The 22,976-nt window shown below is 46.7% G+C and overlaps 1 protein-coding gene across 8 annotated transcripts in view; it reads right to left on the bottom strand.

Annotated features, from left to right (window-relative positions):
* Window positions 1-22,976, bottom strand: part of RAD50 (RAD50 double strand break repair protein) — a 204,758-nt gene that overhangs the window by 112,658 nt on the left and 69,124 nt on the right. For 4 of the 8 annotated variants that reach the window (XM_059174533.1, XM_059174532.1, XM_059174535.1 and 1 more), the window contains one exon: window positions 11,991-12,051. In XM_059174533.1, the coding sequence (XP_059030516.1) occupies window positions 11,991-12,020 (30 nt within the window). In that variant the 5' untranslated portion in view covers window positions 12,021-12,051. Of the gene's footprint in view, window positions 1-11,990; window positions 12,052-20,354; window positions 20,572-22,976 lie in introns of those variants that run through there. The other 4 variants (XR_009353895.1, XM_059174529.1, XM_059174531.1 and 1 more) reach the window with 4 other exon arrangements.

Here is a 22,976-nt window from a genome sequence, read left to right as displayed (position 1 = left end):
GTTATTTACTATTTGGGCCATTTTAACAGTGAGAACAGGATGCAGGGAGTCCAGGAGGGAAAACGCAATCCTCTAGGCCTAATAACAGGAGAGGGATAGTTGGTCAAACTCCAAGACACAGAGGGCTGTGGGGAAAGGGCCACTGGTAGGAGCTGGGATCTTTAGTCAGGGACACAGCTAACTTGCAGCAGCCTTACCAGGAGAGGTTTGGGAAGACAAACACCTTGACTTCATTTAGCTCCCACCCTTAGTTTGCCTGTTCGGGATCCTCAAGATCAAACCCAGAGGGGAATCCAGGAGAGAAGTCATTAATGTAGTCCAGACAAGTCTTCCCCCTACCCAGGGCCACAGAAAAGTGCAAAGAAATGGATCTAAAGGAGCAAACAAGAACTCTCCAGAATGAATAGAAGGATCTCATAAATAAAGCCCTCAAAGCATAGATCAGTAAGGAAAAGATATATATACTCAATAGTCAACAAATCTACTGAGTAAAAGAAAAGTTGTAAGTTAGGACATACATTTGTGTTACGTATAAATGACAAAGGATTCATTTTCAGAATGAGTAACAAAGTGCTCTTAATAAGAAAAAGATAAGCCCTCAATAAGAAAAAGATAAATAACCCACTAGAAAAAAAAAAAGGTAAATGACATGAGTGAGCAAATTCTCAGAACAGGAAGCACAGATGGCCAATAAACATAAAGAGATGTTCAAAATTGTTAGTAATCAGGGAAATACAAAATTAAACCACAATGAGATAGCATCTCACACCCACCAGACCGGCAAAAATTTAAAAAGTCCAGATATCACAAGTTTTGCCCAGGATGTGAAGTAAAAGGAATTCTTATACATTGTGTGTGGGACAGGAAAAATTGTTACTCTCAAAATGCAGAGCTAAGGACATTGAAGACATGTGTACCCTGTGACCCAGAATTTCAACCTGGTATACATTCTAAAGAAACTCTTGCACACGGATATTGAGAGATTTAAGAAAGTCTGCTCATAAAAGCACTGGAGTTTCTTTTATCTTTTTTTTTTTTTTAAAGATTTTATTTATTTGAGGGAGAGTGCGTGCCAAGTTGGGGGAGGGGCACAGGGAGAAGCAGGGAGACTGATGCAGGGCTTGATCCTAGGATCCTGGGATCATGACCTGAGCTGAAGGTAGATCCTTAACTGACTGAGCCACTCAGATGCCCCACCCATGAGTTTTCCTTAACAAATTTTTAAATTAAATTCAACTAAATTTAATGTTTAAGTAATCTCTACATCCAGCATGGGACTTGAACTCACAACCCCAAGACCAAGAGCTAGACACTTTACTGACTGAACCGGCCAGGTGCCCCATCAAATTTTTATTTAATTTAATTTATTTATTTATAAAATAAAGATTTTATTTATTTATTTATTTATTTTGAGAGAGAGTGAGAGAGCACAAGCAAGGGGGGAGCACCAGAGGGAGAGGGAGAAGCAGGTTCCTTGCCAAGCAGGGAGCCCGACATGGGGCTCGATTGCAGGACCCTGGGATCATGACCTAAGATGCCCAACTGACTGAGTCATCCAGGCGCTCCTGAAATTTTTTATTTTAAAATAATTTTAGATTTACAGAAAAATTGTGAAGAGAGTGCAAAGTTCCCATGTACTCCACATCCAATTTCCCCTACTATGAAAATCTTACAACTGGATGGTACATTTGTCACATTAATGAACCAATACTGATACGTTATTGTTAATAAAAATCTATACTTTATTCAGATTTTCTTAGCATTTACCTAACATCCTTTTAGCGTCACTGTTTTTAAGAGTAAAACTGGGGGGGGGGGGAAGTAAATGCCTGTCAGTATAAAATAGATAATTCCTATTTAGTTATTCATTGGGTTTGCAGTAAAGTAAATGAATGTACAGCTATTCGGGTCCACACAGATGAGCCTGAAAACATTTTGTTGAACAGTAAATGCAAGTCTTAAATATATCCAAAAAGATTCCATTTATAAAAGGGTAAAAAATGGGGCACCTGGGTGGCTTGGTGTGTTAAGTGTCTGACTTTTGGCTTCAGCTCAGGTCCTGATCTCAGGGTTGTGAGACTGAGCCCCATGTAAGGCTCCAAGCTGAGTACAGAGTCTGCTTGAGACTCTCTTCCTTGCCCTCTGACCCCTCCCTTACTCTCTCTCCCTCTCTCTCTAAAATAAATGAATAAATATTTTTCTCAAAAGGTCAAAAATGGGCAAAATAAAATCATATATAATTTAAGGTTATTTACATATGTGATAAAATCATAAAGAATAGCAAAAAATGATTAACCACAGAAATCAAGATAGTGGCTGCCTCTGGTGGGGAGGGAGTGGGATATTATGAGAAAGTCACCTCAAGGGATGGGATGATGGACAAATGGATTTTAAAAGTTTTGTTATGTTTTAAACTGTACATTTTTGTACATATAATGTTTCATGACAATAATTTTAAAAGCTCTTATCCCCTTATTCTTCTCCCCCATAAAACATATTTCCCACACAGTCCTCATCCTCCAGAATTCTGGCTAAAGGGAAAAGGTAATGTGTTCATGTCAGAGCAAACAGGAACCCCAGTCCTCCATGCTCAAAGAAATGTGATTATGTCTCTTATCATCCTTTCAAACCCCACCACACATCACAGTGCTTCCTGTTTCTCAGAAGCTGAAAAGGTGCTGACATAACATAACGAGTGGAAAAGAAGACGTTTCCACAGATCCACCCAGAACCCTGGTATCACCCCAGTGGACAGGCAGGACTCTCGGCTACGGTCAGGGGCAAGGCCAAACCCAGGCTCCGCATCAGGGAAGACCCTCAAGTTTGAAGATTTGCAGAATAGATGACACTCCCTTGCTATAAAAGCGAGCAAGCCTGCCATCATTCACCCCGAAAGATGCCTTCTGCAACAGCAAGAGGCAACTTCTTGGTGGGTTCTGGGCACCGCTGGGCCAGGGCCTAGGAAAGTCCCCTACTGCTAACGCACTCATGTTCCTCAGAGCCACCCCTCACTTTCTGCTCACTGGGTGTTTATCCACTCACCCAGCTAACACAGAGTACTGACAAGGGGCCAGGCGCTGTTCTCAGCATTGGCAACACTGTAGGGGGCAGGACGCCATCCTATTCTAGCAGCATGACACCAGCCGAGGGGTCAGACAACAAACAAGCAAAACAACAATAGATTGCAGTAAGTGCTATCAAGGAAAGAACAGACAAAGGTCAAGATAAACTAATCCAAGCTCAAGCATTAGCACAAAAGTCAGGATGCCTGAGTTCAAATTCTGCTTCTATTGCCTACACTTGGGAAGAATTAAACTCACCTTGGAAGTCATCACTAAACCTACCAGAGTTGGCAGAACATTTATTCTTTCAAAAATCATTCCTGAGCACCTCTAGGTGCCAGGCACTAAAGATGAGTAGTGAAGTTGCCAGGCAAGCTCTTGCCTTCAGGGTGTTTTATCATAGTGGAGAGGGAGTCACTGGATGGCAAGCAAAGGCCATTTCAGATAGTGAGGAGGGCTAGGGACTGCTGTGATAGAGGGAGATTTGGCAGGGACTGGGGAGTAACCTTATGTGTCAGAGAAGGCCTGAGAAGGTGACATTTGAGAGCTAACTGACAAAAAGAAGCCATACGTGTGGAAGTCTGGGGTGGGGGAAGAGACAGCTAAACAGAAGGGCGAAAGTCCCAAAGCGGGAATGAACTTGGTGCAGTTGAGAAAGAGCAGGAAGACAGAGATGGCTGGAACACATGGGCTGTGTGGCAGATGAGGCTAGGGAGGGAAAAGACAGCCCATGCAGGCCATAGAGAGGACTCTGCATTTCTCCTAGTAATGGGAAGTTGCTGATGGTTTAAAGCAGAGAAGGGTCATTACCTGGCCTTATTTCTTAAAAGAACTCTGTGTCTGTGTGGAAAGAGATAAGGTGTTCGTGTTTAATCAGGGAAATAAGTTAGGAAGCTACTGCTCTAGGGGTTGGTGGCTTGAACTTGGGTCTCTGTAATATGTGGTGGTGTGGGAAGAGCTGGAGGAGGCAGGACCTCGTCACGCATGGCTTGTAGTGGATGCCTGATCTGTCTTCTCTCACCCCTGCAGCTCCTTCTGTTTCTTTAGGATCCATAACTCAGCTGCACTTTCTGCAGGAAAAGCCCTCTTCAAATTCTGTTCTCTCTGTAGGTGGTAGGGGCTCTCTGGACCTCAGCTCCCCAATTCCTTTCCCCACACCTTCCGCATCATGGCCCTGGAGCCCTCTTGTGTAACACAGAGGTAAGCTGGGCTCTCCCAGGCTCCTGAGACCTGAATGAGCAGGCTCAAACTCATCTTTGCCCACGTGCAAGTCCAAAGCCTTTGCCCAGGTGGCTATACATCCCCAAAGGCTTTGCTTTGCAAGACAACTGCTGGGGCCCTGCTCCCACTGTGTAGTTCATACTAACATTCTACCGGCGCTGATCTGATCCTGCATGCCCAAAGAATGCAGCCCTTTCATGGAGTCCTGACCACACAACAAAGCTGACCAGCTACACAGATCTCTGCAGCAGAAGCCACCTCAAACTAAACACTAGTGTTCCTGTTCTTTGAATACCTGTGGTCTCTCCGCTGTGGGGGATTTTCCTATTCACTCCACATCGCATTCCCCCTTCTCTCCAGCCTTGTGCCATCTTGACAGCTCCTCCTTCCTCCTCACCCAGTTCCAGTTCATTTCTAATACAGAACAATTTCTGGAGCCCTTTTGCGACCTCTCAGTTCGTTGCTCACCTAGGGACCCACGTTCTTAGCTCTCCAACCCCTTCTACTGGCTGTTCCAGGTATTCCCCCAAGGACTCCTACTAACGCGGAATTCTGGAATTGGCTGCAAGGCTGCCATTGAGGCCCTAGTACACAAAGCATTCTTTGAGTTTAACGTGCTTAAAACATACCAGGAAAAAAAAAAAAAAAAAAGAAGCCTGGGTGATGGAAGTCAAGGTCTGTTTACTGTCCTCTGGCTGAGGCACGGTTTTCTGGGGTTTTGAGATGCCCCAACACCGCCCTCTGGTGGCTGACAGAAGTTAAGAACTAACTGTCGAACCTCAAAGGCGCAATCCCCAGGCTTCCCAAACTTACCCTCCCAGCAGCCCATCCACCAGGTGAGGACAGAGCTAAGTCTTTGGACTTAGTTCTGTCTTCGACAAAGAAGTCGTTAATTTCTGGGTGTCTATCCAGTTGACTCTCGGGAGTGGCCTGAGTCCAGTCAAGGAGAGAAGTCAGGTGGGACCCTGAGCTGGGAGGGTGTGGAGGATCTAGAGAGCACCCACCCTTGGTCTCAATTCCTTCTCTTGACCACTCAGTGCGTCACAGCTTCTTCCTTCCCATGCTAAACATTTTCCCAATAGGCAGCAAGAACAAACCCAGGGGATGAGGGTGACTCTGGCCAATGTTTGGGGACCAAATGGATGACAGAATTAGAATTGTGCCAAAATGCTGTTTTTTATCTCCTTGTCCCTCTGGCCTGTATCAGTGTTAGCTCTCGGGGAGAGGGGCCATCTTACTCATCCCTCATATCCTAGCATGGCGCTGCCAAATCGTAAATAACGGAGGAATAAGTGAGTGTAATCAGTGTGGCTCGTTCATGCCGTCCTGCCTTCTCCCCCTGCTCCCGGACCGCAGCCGGCTATGGCTCTGAAAATAGCTTGCCTATCAACTACCTCTTTCATTCTCCCACTTCCAGCCCCCAGGTTACAATTTCTGTGGGTCCTGTCTGGCCTTGGTCCCAGATATCTGCTCTTGTTGTCAGAGCACTGGGCTAGGAGTCAGGAGTTCCAGCTCTGTCATCAATGAGCTCTTTGAGTCTCTCATGGCCCCATCTGTGAACTGAGATGGGGGTTCTGTCTTGGCCCCAGGAAGTAAATGTGATGGGAAAGAATCTAACCTTACCTAGGATATAGTGTCCTGACCCTGAGCTGCAGTTCTCTCTCACTCTCTTTTTGATATCAAAAGTGTTACATGCATGATGTAGTCCATATCTATATATACAATATAAGACAAAATCCTCCCAGAAGTATCATCTATCAGATGGGGACATGTTGTTAATTTTTAGCCTTGATGTCATTCAGTCCTCACACCAACCCTGCCAGGTGGGGAACTTTTATTGTCTGTGTTTCATCAATGCTCAGAACTGTGAGGATTAGAGAGGCCATGGAACTTGCTCAAGGTCACAGAATTTGTGAATGGTAGTTTGGGTGGGATACATCATGAAGACAAAAGATTCAGTGCTGGGAGAGCACTGGGGAAAGAGTGGAAAGTTCCTTCAAATGCTCAGTCTTATCATGAGATAGCTGGCTGTGTGTTTTCTGTGATGCTGGTTGTGCCTACAAAAGGTAAAGAGTGCTAAATGTAACCAGCCATAGGAGGATTTCGCAGCTGGGTGAAGGGAGTTCCAGCTTTGGATCCCACAGCTACCATTCACATAACTCTGGGTTTCAAAACTGCCCATTTATGTGTCCCTGGATCCTATGCTCCTCAAGGGTAGCTTTACTGAGATATAACTAAGATAGGAGAAACTGCACCCAAGGTGTACAATTTATTAAGTTTAGAATATGTATGCATCCGTGAAATCATCACCATGATCAAGATAGTGAACAGATCAATTAGCTCTCCTCACCTCCTCACCCTCAGGCAATCACTGATTGGTTTTCTGTTACTATAGATCAGTTTGCATTTTCTAGAATTTTATAAAAATGGGATGATACTCAGCCTGATTTCTTTGACACAGTAGAATTATCTTGAGATTGATCTGTATTGTTGCCATGTATCAATAGTTTATTCCATATGTGACCTATTTTATTTTTAAATTAACATACAGTGAAAATAAGAACTTTGATGAACAGTTCTGTGCTTAAAATGCACGTATAGATTTGTGCAACCACCAAACACAATCAGGATACAGAATAAAAACTCTCAAGTGCTATCCCTTGGGAGCTGTACCTCTGTCCTCCCCGGGGCCCCGGGAGCTACTGATCTAATCTCCATCAACATAGTTTTGTCTTTCTGAGAGTGTCACATTGATGGAATCAGGCAGTAGGTAGGTAGCCTTTTGAGATTGGCTGCTTTTGCTCAGTACAATGACTTAGAAATTCATTCAAATCATGTTGTGCTCCTTACTTTTTTTTTCTGAGTAGTTTTCATTGCTTGGATGTGTGTGTCTGTTTATTCATTCACTCAGTGAATATCTGAGTTGCTGCTAGTATTTGACAATTATCAATAGAGCTGCTATAAATATTCATTTAATATACATCTTCAGCTCTCTAGGACAAATACCTAGGAGTAGGGTTACTGCATCCTATAGTAAGTGGGTGTTTGACTATAAAAAACTGCCAAATTATTTTCCAAAGTGGTGTATAGTTTTGTATTTCTATCCACTGTGTCTGAGAATTGCAGTTGCTTCATCTCCCCACCAGAACTTCATTTTGCCAATATTTTCTATCTTATCCATTCTATTAGACATGGAGTGGTATCTCATCACAGTACATCTGCACTTACCTAATGGCTAATGATACCAAAACATTTGCATTTGGTGTAATTATTAATATATTATGGCTTAGGTCTGCTATTTCACTTTTTGTTCTTTGTTTATTCTCTCTCATTTCTTTGTTTTCTGTTTTCAGCCCTCTGAGTTCTTTATATACTTTAGATATGTCCTTTATCCAATATAGCATTTTTAAAAAATATTTTATTTTTTTATTTATTTGAGAGGGAGAGAGAGAGAACACCAGCAGGGGGAGAGTCAGAGGCAGAGGGAGCCCAGGAACCTGGGATTGTGACCCGAGCTGAAGGCAGATGCTTAACCTGAGTCATCCAGGTGTCCCTCTCCAATACAGAATTTGCAAATACTTTGAAGTCTATGGCTTGACTATCCATTTTCTTGATGATGTCTCTTCCAAAAAGCAGTTTTACATTTTGAAGCCTAGTTTAACTTTTCATTTATGGATTGTGCTTTTGCATCATAACTCAGAATGCTTCGCTTAATTCAAGGTTACAGAGATACCCTTCTATGTTTGCTTCTAAACATTTTACAGCTTCACATGTGGAGGAAAGTTTGAGGAATGGCATTAATTTTTCTTTAAAGGTTTGGTAGAATTTGCCCATGAAACCATCTAGTCTTGGTATTTTCTGTGTCGGAAGGTTTATTTTTGATTACTAATTCAACCTCCTCACTCATTGTCAGTTTGTCCAGACCTGCTATTTCTTCTGGTTCAGTCTTGATAGGTTTTATGATTCTAGGAAATTACCCATTTCTTCTCGGTTATCTAATTTGTTGGCATATAATTGTTAAAAGTAGTCTCCAGTGATGCCCTGTATTTCTGTGGTGTCAGTTATTATTTCTCCTCTTTCATTTCTGATTATATGGATTTAAGTGTTCTCTTTATTTTTCCTCATTCTTGCTAGGGGGTTGTCACTTGTGTTTATCTTTTCATAAAACCAGCTTTTTGCTTTATTGATAACTGCTGTTGTTCTTCTGGTCTCTATTTCATTTATTTTCACCCTGACCTTTATTATTTCCTTTCTTCTACTAACTTCGGGCTTAATTTGCTCCTTTTCCTAGTGCCTTGTGATCTCTCTAATTCCTTTATATGTGAATTTATGGCTCTACATGTCCTTCCCAGAACTGTTTTTACAAGGGGGCATCTGGGTGGCTCAGTCGGTTGAGTATTGAATCAGATCGTGGTCTCAGGGTCATGAGATCAGCCCTGCATTGGGGTCTGCACTCAGCCAGAAGTCTGCTCGGGATTCTCTCCCTCTCCCTCTGTCTCTCCCACATCCCTAAAACAAATAAATAAATCTTAAAAGAAACAAAAAGAAAAGAATAAACTGCTTTTACAGCATGTAAAATGTAAAACGTTTCTATTTTCATTTACTTTGAGATATTCTTGGACTTCCTTTTTGATTTCTTCTTTGACCCACTGGTTATTCAGAAGCATGTTATTTAGCTTTTACATATTGTATAGATTTTCTTGCTTTCCTCCTATTGTTGATTTCTAGTGTAATACCATTGCAGTCAGAAAAGATCCTTGGTATGACTTCAATCTTCTTATATTTGCTAAGACTTATCTTGTGTCCTATCATATGATCTATCCTTGAGGATGTTCCGTGCATTTGAGAGGACAGGTCAAAACAACCACAATTCCTTTAGTTAGGCCCATTCTGCTCCCTTTTGTACTAAGAACCTACACTGGGAATGCAAGCTGTTGTCTTTAAGGCTCTCACCAAACTGGAGCGAGGGAAATGTGGTTTAGTTAAGTTAAAACACCACAAAGTCCTACCAAAATTCAGGTAGCATTTTTTTTTCCTTCATTAAACATTTCCCTGGTGTTATTATAAACTTTTATCAGTTTCTAGAGTTATAATAAAGCTGATTCTGACAGTTTTTGCCACTGTATTTCCTGATTTGTAAAGGGATGGGCTTTTGGAATTCCCAACTTCACCATTTTTGCTGACAGTCCTCCTGGACCATTTACATTTTACATAATTATTGATGTGACTGAATTTATGTCCACTATTTTATTATTTGTTTCTCTGTTCACCCTCCCTCCATTTTCTCTTTTCTGCATGTTTGGATTATTTGAACATTTTTTTTCTTAGTATTCCATTTAAATGCATCTATTTTGTTTATAACTATCTTTTTTAAGTGGTTGCTCTACGGATTATAATATAATTATTTACCTTTTCAGATCTGCTTAGGATAGACATTTTTTCCTTTTATTTTATTTTATTTTATTTTATTTTTAAAGATTTTATTTATTTATTTGTCAGAGAGAAAGAGAGAGAGCACACACAATCAGGCAGTGGCAGAGAGACAAGCAGGCTCCGCATGGAGCAACAAGCTCGCGGGGACCCTGGGATCATGGCCTGAGCCAAAGGCAGTGGCTTAACCAACTGAGCCACCTAAGTGTCCTGATACTTTATCTTTTTAAGTGGAATGTAAAACTTTACCATCATACAGGTTCCTTTATTCTCCTCTCTTGATGTTGTAGTTTCATTATTATAGAAATATACATTGCAAACCCCATCAGAAAATGTTATGATTTTTTTCAACCATAAAAGATATTTTAAAGAATCCAAGAGCATGTCAAATAATAAATAATAAAATGTTAAAGTAACCCAGATTTTACCATTTCTATTGAACTTCCTTCATTCCTGATATTTTTTTCTTTCTTTTTTTTTTTTTTTAAGTTGGCTCCCCACTGAACTGGGAGCCCAACACAGGACTTGATACCAGGACCCTGGGATCATGACCTAAGCTGAAGGCAGATGCCCAACTGCCTGAGCCACCATTCCTGATATTTCAAGTTAAGTTCTGGTATCATTTCCCCTCTGCCTGGAGAACTTCCTTTAGCAATTATTTTTGAGCAGGTCTACTGTCAAGGAATTCTTTTAATTTTCCTTTATCTGAGAATGTCTTTCTTTCCACCTTCACTCCTGAACAATATTTTTATTGGCTACACAACTTTTGATTTATGGGTTTGGTTTTGTTTTGTTTCTCCTTCAGCACCTGAAAGATGTGATTCCACTTCCTTCTGGTCTCAACAGTGAGACTTCCTTCTCTCCTGACGACAAATCTGAAGTAATTTAAATGTATTACCCAATATAGGATTGTTTCATTTGGGGGGCATTGAATTTAATAAGCTCTTTTATAGATTTTGGAAACGAACCCTTTATCAGATATGTCATTTGCAAATACCTTTTCCCATTCCGTAGGCCATCTTTTAGTTTTGTTGATTGTTTCCCTTGCTGTACAGAAGATTTTTATCTTGATGAAGTCCTAACAGATCTTTTTTGCTTTTGTTTCCCTTGCCTCCGGCGACATGTCTAGAAAGAAATTGCTACAGCTGAGCTCAAAGAGGTTACTGCCTGTGTGCTCCTCTAGGATTTTGATGTTTCCTGTCTCATATTTAGGTCTTTCATCCATTTTGAATTTATCTTTGTGTGTGGTGTAAGAAAGTGGTCTGATTTCATTCTTCTGCATGTGGCTGTCCAGTTTTCCCAGCACCATTTATTGGAGACTGTCTTTTTTCCATTGGGTATTCTTTCCTGCTTTGTTAAAGATTAGTTAACCATATAGCTGTGGGTTGATTTCTGGGCTCTTTATTCTGTTCCATTGACCTACATGTCTGTTTTTGTGCCAATACCATACTGTCTTGATGATTACAGCTTTGTCATATAGCTCGAAGTCCAAAATTGTGATGCCTCCAGCTTTTCTTTTCTTTTTCAGGACTGCTTTGGTTATTTGCTTTTGTGGTTCCAGGATCATGATCTGAGCCAAAGGCAGTCGCTTAACCAGCTGAGCCACCTAGGCACCCCATAGAAATGCGGCACATTTCTGAATGTTGATTTTAAATCCTGTGACTTTCCTGAATTCATGTATTAGTTTTAGCAATTTTTTGGTGGAGTCTTTCAGGTTTTCTACATAGAGTATCATGTCATCTGCAAGTAGTGAAATAGAGCTAGAGGGTATTATGCTAAGCAAAGTCAGTCAGTCAGAGAAAGACAAATACCACATGATTTCACTCATATATGGGATTTAAGAAACAAAATAGATGAACATATAGGAAGGGGGAAAAGAAAAAGAAGGAGAGAGGGAAATAAGCCGTAAGTGACTCTTAACAATAGAGAACAAACTGAGAGTTGATGAAGGGAGGTGAGTGGGGGCTGGGCTACATGGGGGGTGGGTGTTAAGGAAGGCACTTGTTATAATGAGCACTGGTGTTGTAGGTAAGCTACGAGTCTGAATTCACCTCCCAAAACCAATATGGCACTGTATGTTAATTAACTAGAATTTAAATAAAAATTTAAAGGGAAAAAATTGTACTACCCTATAAATAACATGTCTCTTTTTCTGCAATATATATTATTTATCTATTAGCTATAACATATTTTATACTGCATATATTATATACCATTTTTCTTCTTGCGATGATGTGAGATGTAAGCAATGTAACATAGCTTTAAGTTATCACTGACCTTCAGACGATATATCAGAAGCACGACCATCTGCTCCTGGACCACACTAGATCACAGGTACCTGAAAACACAGAAAGCGAAACTGTAGATAAGAGGTGACCTCTAAATTCTATATGTAAGCCTATTTTTGGATATATGTTCAATATATAATTTGCAAATATTTTCTCCTATTCTGTAGCCACCATATTTCATTCATCTGTTTGGCTCCCCCTCCAAACTCTGCCTGGTTCCATCCCCTGTTCTTTCCACTGATACCACCCCACCCTGGCTCATCTCCCCTGGATTATCCCCCTATTCTGGCCTGCTCCATGTTCTTGCTTCACTTGTAGAAAGTCTTAGACTGGATGACAGTCCAGTCTGCAAACAGTAGCCAGTAAGCATTTAAAAAGGCACATTGGATAATTTCCCCTCCATGTATCACATCCTTCAAAGGTACCCCACTCCTTTCACATTCATTTCCTCCTGGTAGGGGGGCCCAAGATGCCCCACATCCTCTGAACCCTGTTGATCTTACTGATCCCATCTTCTACTGTTGTCCTCCTTACCCATCATGCTGTAGCCACAGTGATCTTTTCCCTCAAAACACTGAGCTTGGGCTTGTCCCAAGGCCTTCACATTAGCTCCTACCTCTGCCTCGAGGGCTCTTTGCCCTGTTTTGCACTTTGCTGCCCCTTCCATCATTTACAAAGTTAAAATGTCACTGCTTTAGGGGTGCCTAGGTGGTGCAGTTGGTTAAGTGTCCGACTCTTGATTTTGAGCAGGTCGTGATCTCAGGGTTGTGGGATCAAGCCCTGCATGGGGCTCCACACTCAGCATGGAGTCGGCTTGGGATTCTCTCTCTCCCTCTGCCCTTCCTGCTCGTGCTCTCTCTCTCTCTTTCTCTGAAATAACTAAATCTTTAAAAGAAAATGTCACTGCTTTAGACAGACAGACCTTGAACACCAAATCTGAAGTACCTACCTCCATAATCTCTGTGATACCATGCTATTTTAGTACTCGGCAGAACAGGTTATTACCATATGATATTTCCCCCATTATTAGCCTGCCTTTACTAGAACATGAGTTTCATGATAGCAGAAAATTTGTCTCGTTCGCTTCTATATCTCAGTGTCTAGACTTGTGCCTAGCACATCCTATAGATTCAATGCATTCTCACTAAATCCCTGCACCACAGTATCTACCTCTGTCCCACACAGCTGGCTGTATTGTAAATGTCTGCCATCTGAATTGGTCAAGTCATCCATCCCCATGGCACCCAAGGTCCAAAAGCATCCCTGAGCTAGAAGAGGGAGAGAGAAAAGATACACAGGCAGGAAAATGACAAGAGAAAGTTTGCAGAGAAACCTTAAAGAAAAGACCAATTCCTCTAGAAGTGTTTTGGGAACTCTGTGGCAGAGTTTGCATTTCCAGCTCTGGCATGGGCTCCCACCTGAGGACAAGCCTTACCTTGGTTGCAGGGGCTGTTAGGCCCACCCGGAAGGCTCACGAGGCAATGGCGCAGGGGCAGGCCAGCCTGAAAGCCTCACAAGGCCGGCTTATCAGAGAAATTAAACTCTGACTTCAGCTATGATACTCTGAGCCTGTCTTCCTGGTGTCTGCAACTTGATTTTCCCATCCCACAATCCTTAGGCTGGTGGGTCAGCTGTCCCACAACCAGCGACAGCTCTTTGCTCCCAGCCTCTCTTGGACCACAAGGCACCAGGCCTGCTGACTGAGCATGGGACCCAGGGGATGTGGGCGGTTTTAACACACAGCACCACCAGTTTTTTTCTCTCCCTGAGAGAGGGAGAGAAGTCTCTTCTCCCCCTGAGACAGTCCTGGCCTCACCTCTCCCTGAGAACCTGGTAGGTGAGTGGTCTGAGAAGTTTCTGTGAAGACCTGACACTGTTCTGGTGAATCATGATGGCTGCTAGGGCCACTCCTGGGGCACAGTAAGGAGCTGCTTTCCTGAGCACTGGGCCCTGCTTGAGTCCTAAGAGAAGAGCAGCACCCACCCTGTCCTGGCCTGGCAGAGAAGTTCCCTTGGAGTTAACACCTCTGCCTGGACTCCCAGGAGCCAGGTGAAGAAGCCTCAGACTTCTGTGCAACCAAGAGTCATGATGTAAACAAATTCCCATAAGCTACTTATCTGAGATGGGGACTCCAGGTGCCAGGGCCATGGGTGGGCAGGGGTAGAGAAAGCCACCCTTTTTTTTGTGTGTGTGGCAGTAACTTCTGGGCAGTGGTATGGCCCTGTGTGTGGACTTCCCAGCTCAGAGGCAGTACAGGGTTCTTCCACTCTTCTGTCTACTGGGCATCTCACCCAGCACTCCAACCTTGTCCCTATGTTCTGAGGTCCTGGCCTGGAGCTCAGGAGGGAGTGAGTCCAGAGGCAGCTGAATCAGAGCAGCCATGCAGCTGCTCATGGGCTCTCTGATTTTGTTCTGTTGACGTGTCACTACCTCCATTCCAGCCTGGACTGGAGAGCTGAGGCAGGAATTCCATCAGGGGATAACTCTTCCTCTTTTTACAGAGCCCAGGGCACTGACCCCTTACAGGCCTATCCTGGACCCTCAGTTCTGGAACAAATCCTCTGTGGGGCCCAGGGGATTCATTCTGGGGGAATCCAAGGGACTGCCAGGCTCACCTGGGGAGACAAGTGCTCAGTACAGGATGTGGGCTTTCCTGGGCCATGATGCCAGGATGGCGTGCAGAGGGTGGCTACAGGGTCCTTGCTCTCTGACCTCCCTCAGTAGTCATGTTAGAAAATGCCATCTCCGTCTTTGCTTGGGCCCCTGCTCGCGGGCACCTGTTCAAAGGCAACCGACCAGGAAGCAGGTGCTTTGTTTACCAGGTGGCACTCGCCTATCTGCCTTAGCCAAAGTCCATCCTCAATTCCTGAGCCCGCCCTTTAAACCTGCACTGACCCTGCACCCTTTTTTCTCCCCTGAACCCCTCCACCCCCTTTTCCAAAAGCAGAAGGGGGAAATCTCTCTGTTAGCCAGCAGGGGGCACTGCTGCCACAGGGTGGGGATTAGGGAGTGGAACCACTAATCCCCTGGGAACACAGGTGGCCTTGAGGGTGGATTCTGGTCCTGCTGGACAACAGGAGAGAAGGATGACGGTTTGATAGATACACCCCATCCAGGAGTGGAGGCACCATTATCCAGGCTTTCCCACATGTTGAGCCCACACACCCAGTGTCCAAAGGGCAGGGCCCAGGAGTCTTGATGTACTACTATTTCAGCTTCTAGCTATGGTCAGTGGTGATTGGGCATTCCTGGGGCAGGCTGTGACCTTTCTAATCTCCTGCGCTACTCATTTTAGCTCAACACCTTCAGATCCCCAGACTCATAATATAGACAAAGCTAAGGCCCAGGGTCTGGCCTTGGCCCCAGATGCAGGCATAAAAACCGTGTTAGCAGAGTGGAGACCTCACTACATTTTTCCCAGAATGGGAAATTATGGGGGGCATCAGAAGGGTCATGCTTTAGGGTGCCTGGGTGGCTCAGTTGTTTAAGCATCTATCGTGGGCTCAGGTCATGATCCCAGGGTCTTGAGATGGAGCCCCCACTGCAGGCTTCCTGCTCAGCAGGGAGTCTGCTTCTCCCTCTCCCTCTGCCCCTGCTCATGTATGTTCTCACTCACACTCTCTCTCTCTCTCAAATAAATAAAATCTTAAAAAAGAAAAGAAAAGGAAAGGAAAGGAAAGAAAAATAAAAGGAAAGAAGGGCCCTGCTTCAACCCGTTCCACATCCTGGCCATCCCCAAATCCTGTCCTCTGCTCTCAAGTAGGCCCACTTCTCTCTATGGCCATAGACCTAATCCACCCAGATCAACCAAGCTGCCTCTTGTCCACTGCTCTGCCTCCCGTACAGTCGGCTCCCAGACTAGTGTGAAGCAAGTAGGTGCCTAGGGTGCCAAACGTCAGGAGGCACTCACTCTCACCGTCGTGCGACACCGTCGTGCGAGTACAGAGTTGGCTCCTGAGAGTGACTGCCTCCCTACGTTTTGTTTACCACACCCAAGTCCCCTCCTGGTGTGCCCCCGATTCATCCATCCTGGCAGCCACAGAAGTCTTCTATAGCATTGGTCACTCCCGGTTACCCTCCTGGGGTCTGCCCTAGAATTCACTTCAGCAAAAATCTGGTGACAGACCCCGGTTCTCTAGGAGAGGAACCACAGGTCCTGCCCTGAGGAGCCCCTGTCTGTCAAGATAAAGTCCAGACTATTGACTATGACCTTTGAGCTTCTTCCCAGTGTGGCCCCCATCGCTGGTCCGGGCTCAGCACCTGGGGTGGCCACATAAAGCCATACTTGCAAGCAAGATCTGTCCTGTACTTCGGGGCCTCCACACTTTTCCTTGGGCTGTTCCCACATCCTGGAATGCCCTCTCCCATGGCTGGCCTATTAAACTGTGACTCATCCTTCAAGGCCCTCATGAATGCCACCTCCTCAGAGTAGCCATCTGTGGACCCTGCTGAGATCAACCACTTCCATCTCAATACCCCAGCATCTCTGCCCCTTTGTCTAATACTCCAGGTATTACACACATCTGTCATTCTGCAACCAGCTGTGCACTTACTAAGTGCCTACTGTCTGTGAGGACTCTGTGGGGTGCCAGAAAGGTTGCTCTGACTGCTAACATCTGCATCCTCTGCCCCAGGAGAACACCCAGAAGACCCATGGTCTTCAGGCTATTAGTGGTGGGAACCACAGCTGCTCACTTCTCAGTCCCCACAAGGCCAGCACAGGCACAGGGCTGAGCAACATTCCATAACTTTCAGATGCCCCTAAGTCTTCAGCCTTCTGGAATTACTGCTTCACTAGAAGCAAAGTACGACATGTGCCCTCCAGCCCCTGTGGAAAGCCATCTCCAACATTCATAATGGTTTTCCAGGAAGGAAGAATGGCTTTTGTTTCCTGGGGTGCCCAGACCTCCTCCTCCCAGCACAGTCTCGTCCATTTTATCCCCCAGTATAGATCCAGTCCTCTCAAATACTACCAGAGCAACATTTCATGTTGGCTATCTGACACAGTGACACACCCATTGTGGTTTGTCATGGGCAAAGCTGGATAGCAGACAGTCATGCTTTCTCCTGGACCATCCAGGTGGGTGGCTCTCTGCTGACTCTTCACTCCTCCTACCAGTCAGCTGGACGGTCAGTCAACACATGCTTTCCTGAGGACAAATTCACTCAGAGAAAGCACTGCAACCTTTCACTCATGACTAAGGTCCTACCTAAATTGAGCTCTCCTTTGTGGACCTTCCTTCTTTTAAAGATTTTATTTATTTATTTTAGAGAGAAAGTGGGCACACATAAGTGGGGTGAGGAGGAGAGGGACAACCAGATTCCATGCCAAGCATGCAGAGCCAGACTGCAGGGCTTGATGACACAATCATGGTGTGAGCTGAAACGAAGAACGGACACTAAACTGACCGACCTGCCCAAGTGCCCTGTGGACCTACCTTCTTAGAGAGGAAAGAGCACCCACCTGCTGTTAGCAGCCCCTTCCTCTTATTCTGTATCTGGCTGGCCCTTGTCACTGTACTGTCCCAGTCTCTCTGCAGGGTTTAGAGGGCACACAAGGGAACAGGGCAATAGGAAAGGGAGCAGAGGTCTCCTCAGAGAGACAGAACCGGACAGAAATGACCACAGTGCTGCTCAGGGAAGCCACAACCCTCCATCCTCCCTCCCTTTGGGTAATCCAAGACTTTCTGTAGAAACTGTCTTGATGCCAAGACAACCTCAGCGAAAGGGTGCAAGCTGCTGAGGCAATGTGAATACATTCATCCAGCACCCATCCTTGGGACACTGGTTCACAGGGCACCTGCTATGCTCAGCCAACGCCAGATCCTGATACCACAGCAGTGAACAAGAGAGAGCACCCACCAGACCACCCACCTTGCCTCATCCCTGCTTTCCTTGTATAAATATACCTATAACTCAGCACTTGCTGTGTCCAAACCACAATGACACATTTGTGTTATCTTCTAGCTTGAGGTACACCTACTGTTTCTGAAATGTGACCTCGAACGGAGCCCAACACAGACACTCTGGTCCTCTCCTACGTCAAATTTATTGGCGAGGATGAGGGTTTGGCTCCCTGCCTCGAAGATACTATTTGGACTAGGCAAAGGACCGGCACGGGCTCCAGTCTTGGGAAACAGAGGGAGAGGTCAATAACCTACTGGTCTGGGGCTTCACTAAACTGCTATCATGGTTGCCTGTCCCCTTGGGGGCACCCCCCCCCCTCCTCTGTCCTGAGCCTTATTCCTAGGACAGCCCCTGGAGTTGGGATTCCCAGTATGAGTCACCAGGTCACCAGGGGCTATGCTAGGAGCACAAGCTCTACTCTTGCAGCATTTGGAGTTTCCCTGGCTCTCTCCCAGGCCAGCCACCCTGATCCTTAGCCTGTGCCAGAAGAAGGGAGTGATGGCCTGGACAAAGGATGCTAGAGGGTCTATCTGCCTGTCCCTCCATTGACTGACTGGCTGCTTCCTCGTGGCCCTGTGGCACCTGCCCCACCCCCAGCTCTTTTGGACTGAGAGAGCTCCACTTTTTGTCTTTTCATGAGTCATGGTCTTCGAGCTATTGGAAAGGAGATCCTTGTCACAGACTTGGGGTCTCAAAAGCAAGAATCTAGGTAACCCTGCCCACCCAGACTCCAGGCATTGCTTTGGTCTGAAGAGGCCAGGACTCTTCTCACCATTCCAAACTCCCACCCTTCCTGGCTCAGATCCAGACCCAACCCACAATCACTCCTGGCCTGAGCTGCAAGCCCTGGGGAGAGAAGGAAGTGGCCAACCCCCACAGCCAGCATTCCTCTGTGGTGACTATAGTCTGTGCACTGCCCAACAGCCCCATCTGGAGGGCAGTTCTCAGGGAGCTACAGGGGACTCCCCCCTACAGGGGATGACCCCCTGCTAGGCCTCTTCTACTGAGCGGGGGTGGGGGTGTCTTTGTTAGCTAGGGGTTGACTGGGGTAGGGAGACAGGAGAGCTGGGCCCAGAGGTCTCCTGGAAGCAAGTCAGAGGGTCACAAGACCTGCCCTACATGCTTCTCACTCCATTTCTTCACTCATTCAGTTAATACGGAGACCCTCTTCTGTTCTAGGCCCTAGTGGGGCAGGGCTGCACACTCCTGGAGCTCCAAGTCATAGAAGGAGGAATCATCCAATAAATAAATAAAGTACATAGAGGGGATCATTTCAGCAATGATAAGAGCTATGGAGGCAATAAAACGAGATGTGACATACACTCAGTGGTACAACTGGAGAGCTCACCCGTTTGAGAGGCCTCCTGATTTCTCAGACTCCACCTGCCCATGCACAGCCCCCTCACCCACTCCCACAGCGCCCCTTCTGTTTGGGGGCTGGGGCAGGTGCATTCAGGTGGGGCTTTTCCGGGACCGGTTTTCCCCAGCTCCTCTTGGAACTTCCAGAGGGCCACTGGCCCTCGACCGACACTGGACGGCCGCCCGTCACCCGCTGCTGCTGCGCGAACCTCAGCGATCCCGGCGCGGTTCCCGGAAATTCCTCGGTTTCCCTGTGGCAGCCGCATTAGCAAGAAACCGAAACCCAGGCCCCGCCCCTCCGGCGCGGCCCCGCAGTACCCGGAGTGGGGGCTGGGGCCCGCGCAGGTGGGCTGGTCGCTTCTGGGCTGCCTAGCCGGCTCCTCCCCACCTGCGGAGCCCGCCTGGCCGCTGCAGCCCAGCGGCTCAGCACACCCACGCCTCCCACAGGATAGCTTCGAGTCCAGCCCGAGTCGCCCGGGCTGCAGCGGACTGCGGAGTGCCCCAAGCGGGGCACGCAACGCGGCCTTCCGCTGCAGCAGTCCAGAGGTGGGCGCCATTTGTGGGCGCCCTACTGTGTGCCCGCCACCCAGTGGGGAGAGAAGGAATGGCAGGGGCATTTACAAAGAGCTCTGCACCCCGAGTGTTGCTAGCTTCATCACGCGCAAGGGGTGGGGGTGATAATGGCATAAATAACAGTTCAGCAGCTTGCCCAAGCTCACGCAGCCTGGAACTGCGGAGCTGGCTGAAAACGCTTAGCCCGCAGCGGGAGGGTGGGAGGGGTGGAGAAGGAAGTGCCCTGGGCTGCGGGCAGGTGAGCTGCCTGGCACGGGTAGGGCAGCCAGCTGGGGAGGGGGAGGGGCGGTCCCAGGCAGCCACCAGGGCGGCACGGCTGGGAGGCTTTGCTTTTCTCCGCCCTCCCTCCCTTTCCAGGAAGCCGGCCGGTTAACCGGACTCACCCCCAGCCGGAGCCGAGCAGGAATGTGGAAGTTAGCCTGAAAGGCTTGTGCCCCCTCCCCAGACACACACACACACACACACACACACACACACGCTCAGATCAGGTTGGGGCAGCGCGAGCGTGGGTCACCTGGAAGCGAGGGGCTCCAGATCAGGACTCGGGTTCCCCAGGGCGAAATAAGGGTGCTGCTGCCCCCAGGAAAGTCTAGAATTCTGCCAGGAGCGCTCTAGGCGAACGACAGTGGGCGCAGGCGCTACCGAACCACCCATTCCTGTGGGGGGCGGGGAGGATGGTGCTTCCAGGCGGAGTCACTCCGGGACTTGGCCTCCAGGCCTGGCCCCAGAGCACCCGCCGCCCCCGGTCCGGGGCCCCACGGGGCGGATGGGGAGCTGAGGCCTCTTTCCTCCCAACCCAGTGTTTATAAGAAATGAAACTGCACAGGGCATCAGCGGCAGCCCACACTGACACCCGCTCCCCCTCCGAGGTTCCGGAACAGTCCACAGCGCTGGAGCGATTCCTGGCCCACTCTTCCATCGCAGGACCCCCTAGGTGCAACCAGCTGCAGCCTCCCACTCTGTATTTAGGATTTTTGTAAGAGCACAACGCTTATTTGCTGTGTCATACAGCATTTTTGCCAGAGTGTTGAAAGGGGAGGCGCTCGTCTTGAGCCAAACCCGGAGCTGACCCAGAGCAGGAGTGAGATTCATATTTGTTGAATGAATTAAGAAACGACTTTTGTTCTTCCAACTAGGTTCCTTTCAGGCGGGTGATGAGGGCTGGATTCTCCAAGCTTTTCGGTGTTTTCGGACGATTTTATGCCTGACTTGTGTTCTGCACTTCACAGGTTAGGACTGCCTGCCTCCAGGTTTGCTGTCAAAATCGAAATGATGGCTGGAAGGAATTTTGAGGATCTTAGAAAGCCCTCCCTTAGGAGCTGGAAGGCTAGAAGGCATGCTGTGGGTTCATCTGCTTTGGGGACCATGGCTTTCTCGCTGGGTAGCCTGCTCCATAGAGACCCAGTGCCCTCCTACTTTCAAAAACCTGGTGAAAGCCTCGCTGAGTTCTGCACTTCAGAGCTAACTGGAGCCCCACCTCCCCAGGGGGTGAACACTGTGTTCTGAGAGCCCAACGGAGGGAGCTACGGACTGGAATGGTCATGGGGAAGAGGCTCCTATAGGGGTGATATTGACCCCTGCATCCCTATTGCAGAAATCACCTCAAAGGAGGCTCCACCAACCTAGAAAACTCCAGGGCCTAATACAGTGCAAATTATCCTTATTAAGTAATGGTATGGAGGGAGGCACGCTGTGAGTGAGACCAGAGCTAACCCCAGCTAACTCCACCTGCAGATGTGAGGAACCTACTCAGGTAGGTCTCTTGCAGAAAAATGCAGACTTTGTTCTCTAGAAGTTCACCACCCAGGTGGTAAGTGCAGAAAAGGAAGCATGAAAGTTAAGAACTAGGGGTTTACAAGGCAGGGAAGGAATTTGGTCTGGCAGCAGCTTTGGGGGTTCTTCCTAGAGGACCATGAATTTCCTCTGGGCCCAGAAATGGAGACTGACACTTTGTGTGTTGTATGGGGAAAGGAAGGGGGGTGGGGATGAGACTGAGAGGGGTGTGTGTGTGTGAGTGTTGCCAAACACCAGAGGAAGATAGGGATGAGGAGCAAATGGAAGGAGCAAAGACATGAAGGGAAAGATAGTGTGTTCAAAGAACAGAAATTCAGTGAGAGGTTTACGCACTACTGTTAATACATGTCATTTTGCTCACGTTTTACCATTTAGGAAGTTTGACAGTCTATCCAATTTCATCTTCATAATAATTAGGAGAGATAGGCAGACTGTCTCTTTTACAGAGAATACAGAGAGAGGCCCAGAGAGGAACAGTAACTTGCCTAGGGCCACATGGCAAGTGACAAAAGCACATGAACCCAGGCTTTCAGACACAAATCCTGTGTTCTTTCCACTGCTCTCTAGTTTCTGCCAAGGGTAGGGGAGCTGGGGGAGATCAGGTTGGCATCAACCTGATTACCTGGGAAATTAGAGTGAGCAGCGACCTGAATGTGGGGCTAAGGAGTCTCGGGAAAACTGAGAAGCTCCTGGTGGACCCGAATTTTTAGGGGATCAAACAGAGTTAGGCAGATCATCCTAGTGCAGAGGCATCTAGAGGGACAGGCCCGCCCTGGAGGGAGGGAGGCCTGAGGATAGGCTGTAGCAGTAACAGTCTGGTCCTGGTATGTGAAAACACAAGGATGCAGGGAAGAAAGATCTGGAGGACCAGGTGAGGCAAAGAAGGGAGGAGGATAGGAAAAGACTTTAACCAGGAAGGAGCTGGAATTAGGATGAGAGAAAGCTGCTAGGGTTAGTGTAGAAAGGGGAGGGAGGCCAAGAGTTTTGCTTTGGTCTCTGTGAATCTGTGGATAGGGCTGTAGTGTAGTGTCCAAAAGGCAACCAGAGCTTGTGTTTGGAGGCTAACTTTCCACAGGGGATGGTTGAAATGACAGAAGATGAGTATTTTGAGTCAGAGAGGACTAAAGGCCTGGCCTTGAATTACTAAGAAAAACCTAGGGAAGGCTCTCTTTTGCTTAGCATCATAGGAAATGTGTGATACATTTTAGAATGGATTCAAGAGCTGTTACAACAAAAATTTGGACACTTAACCAGGGTGTTTTATTTCATTGACTGGTAGTGTAGCACCCTTGATCATGATAAGCAGATTCCTACAGGCTTCAATATCAAAAAAGAATCCCTA

Source organism: Mustela lutreola, chromosome 5 (genome assembly GCF_030435805.1).
Source record: "Mustela lutreola isolate mMusLut2 chromosome 5, mMusLut2.pri, whole genome shotgun sequence".
Lineage (NCBI taxonomy): Eukaryota > Metazoa > Chordata > Mammalia > Carnivora > Mustelidae > Mustela > Mustela lutreola.
The sequence above is the reverse complement of the archived record's forward strand: the minus strand, read 5'-3'. Positions and strand labels throughout refer to the sequence as shown.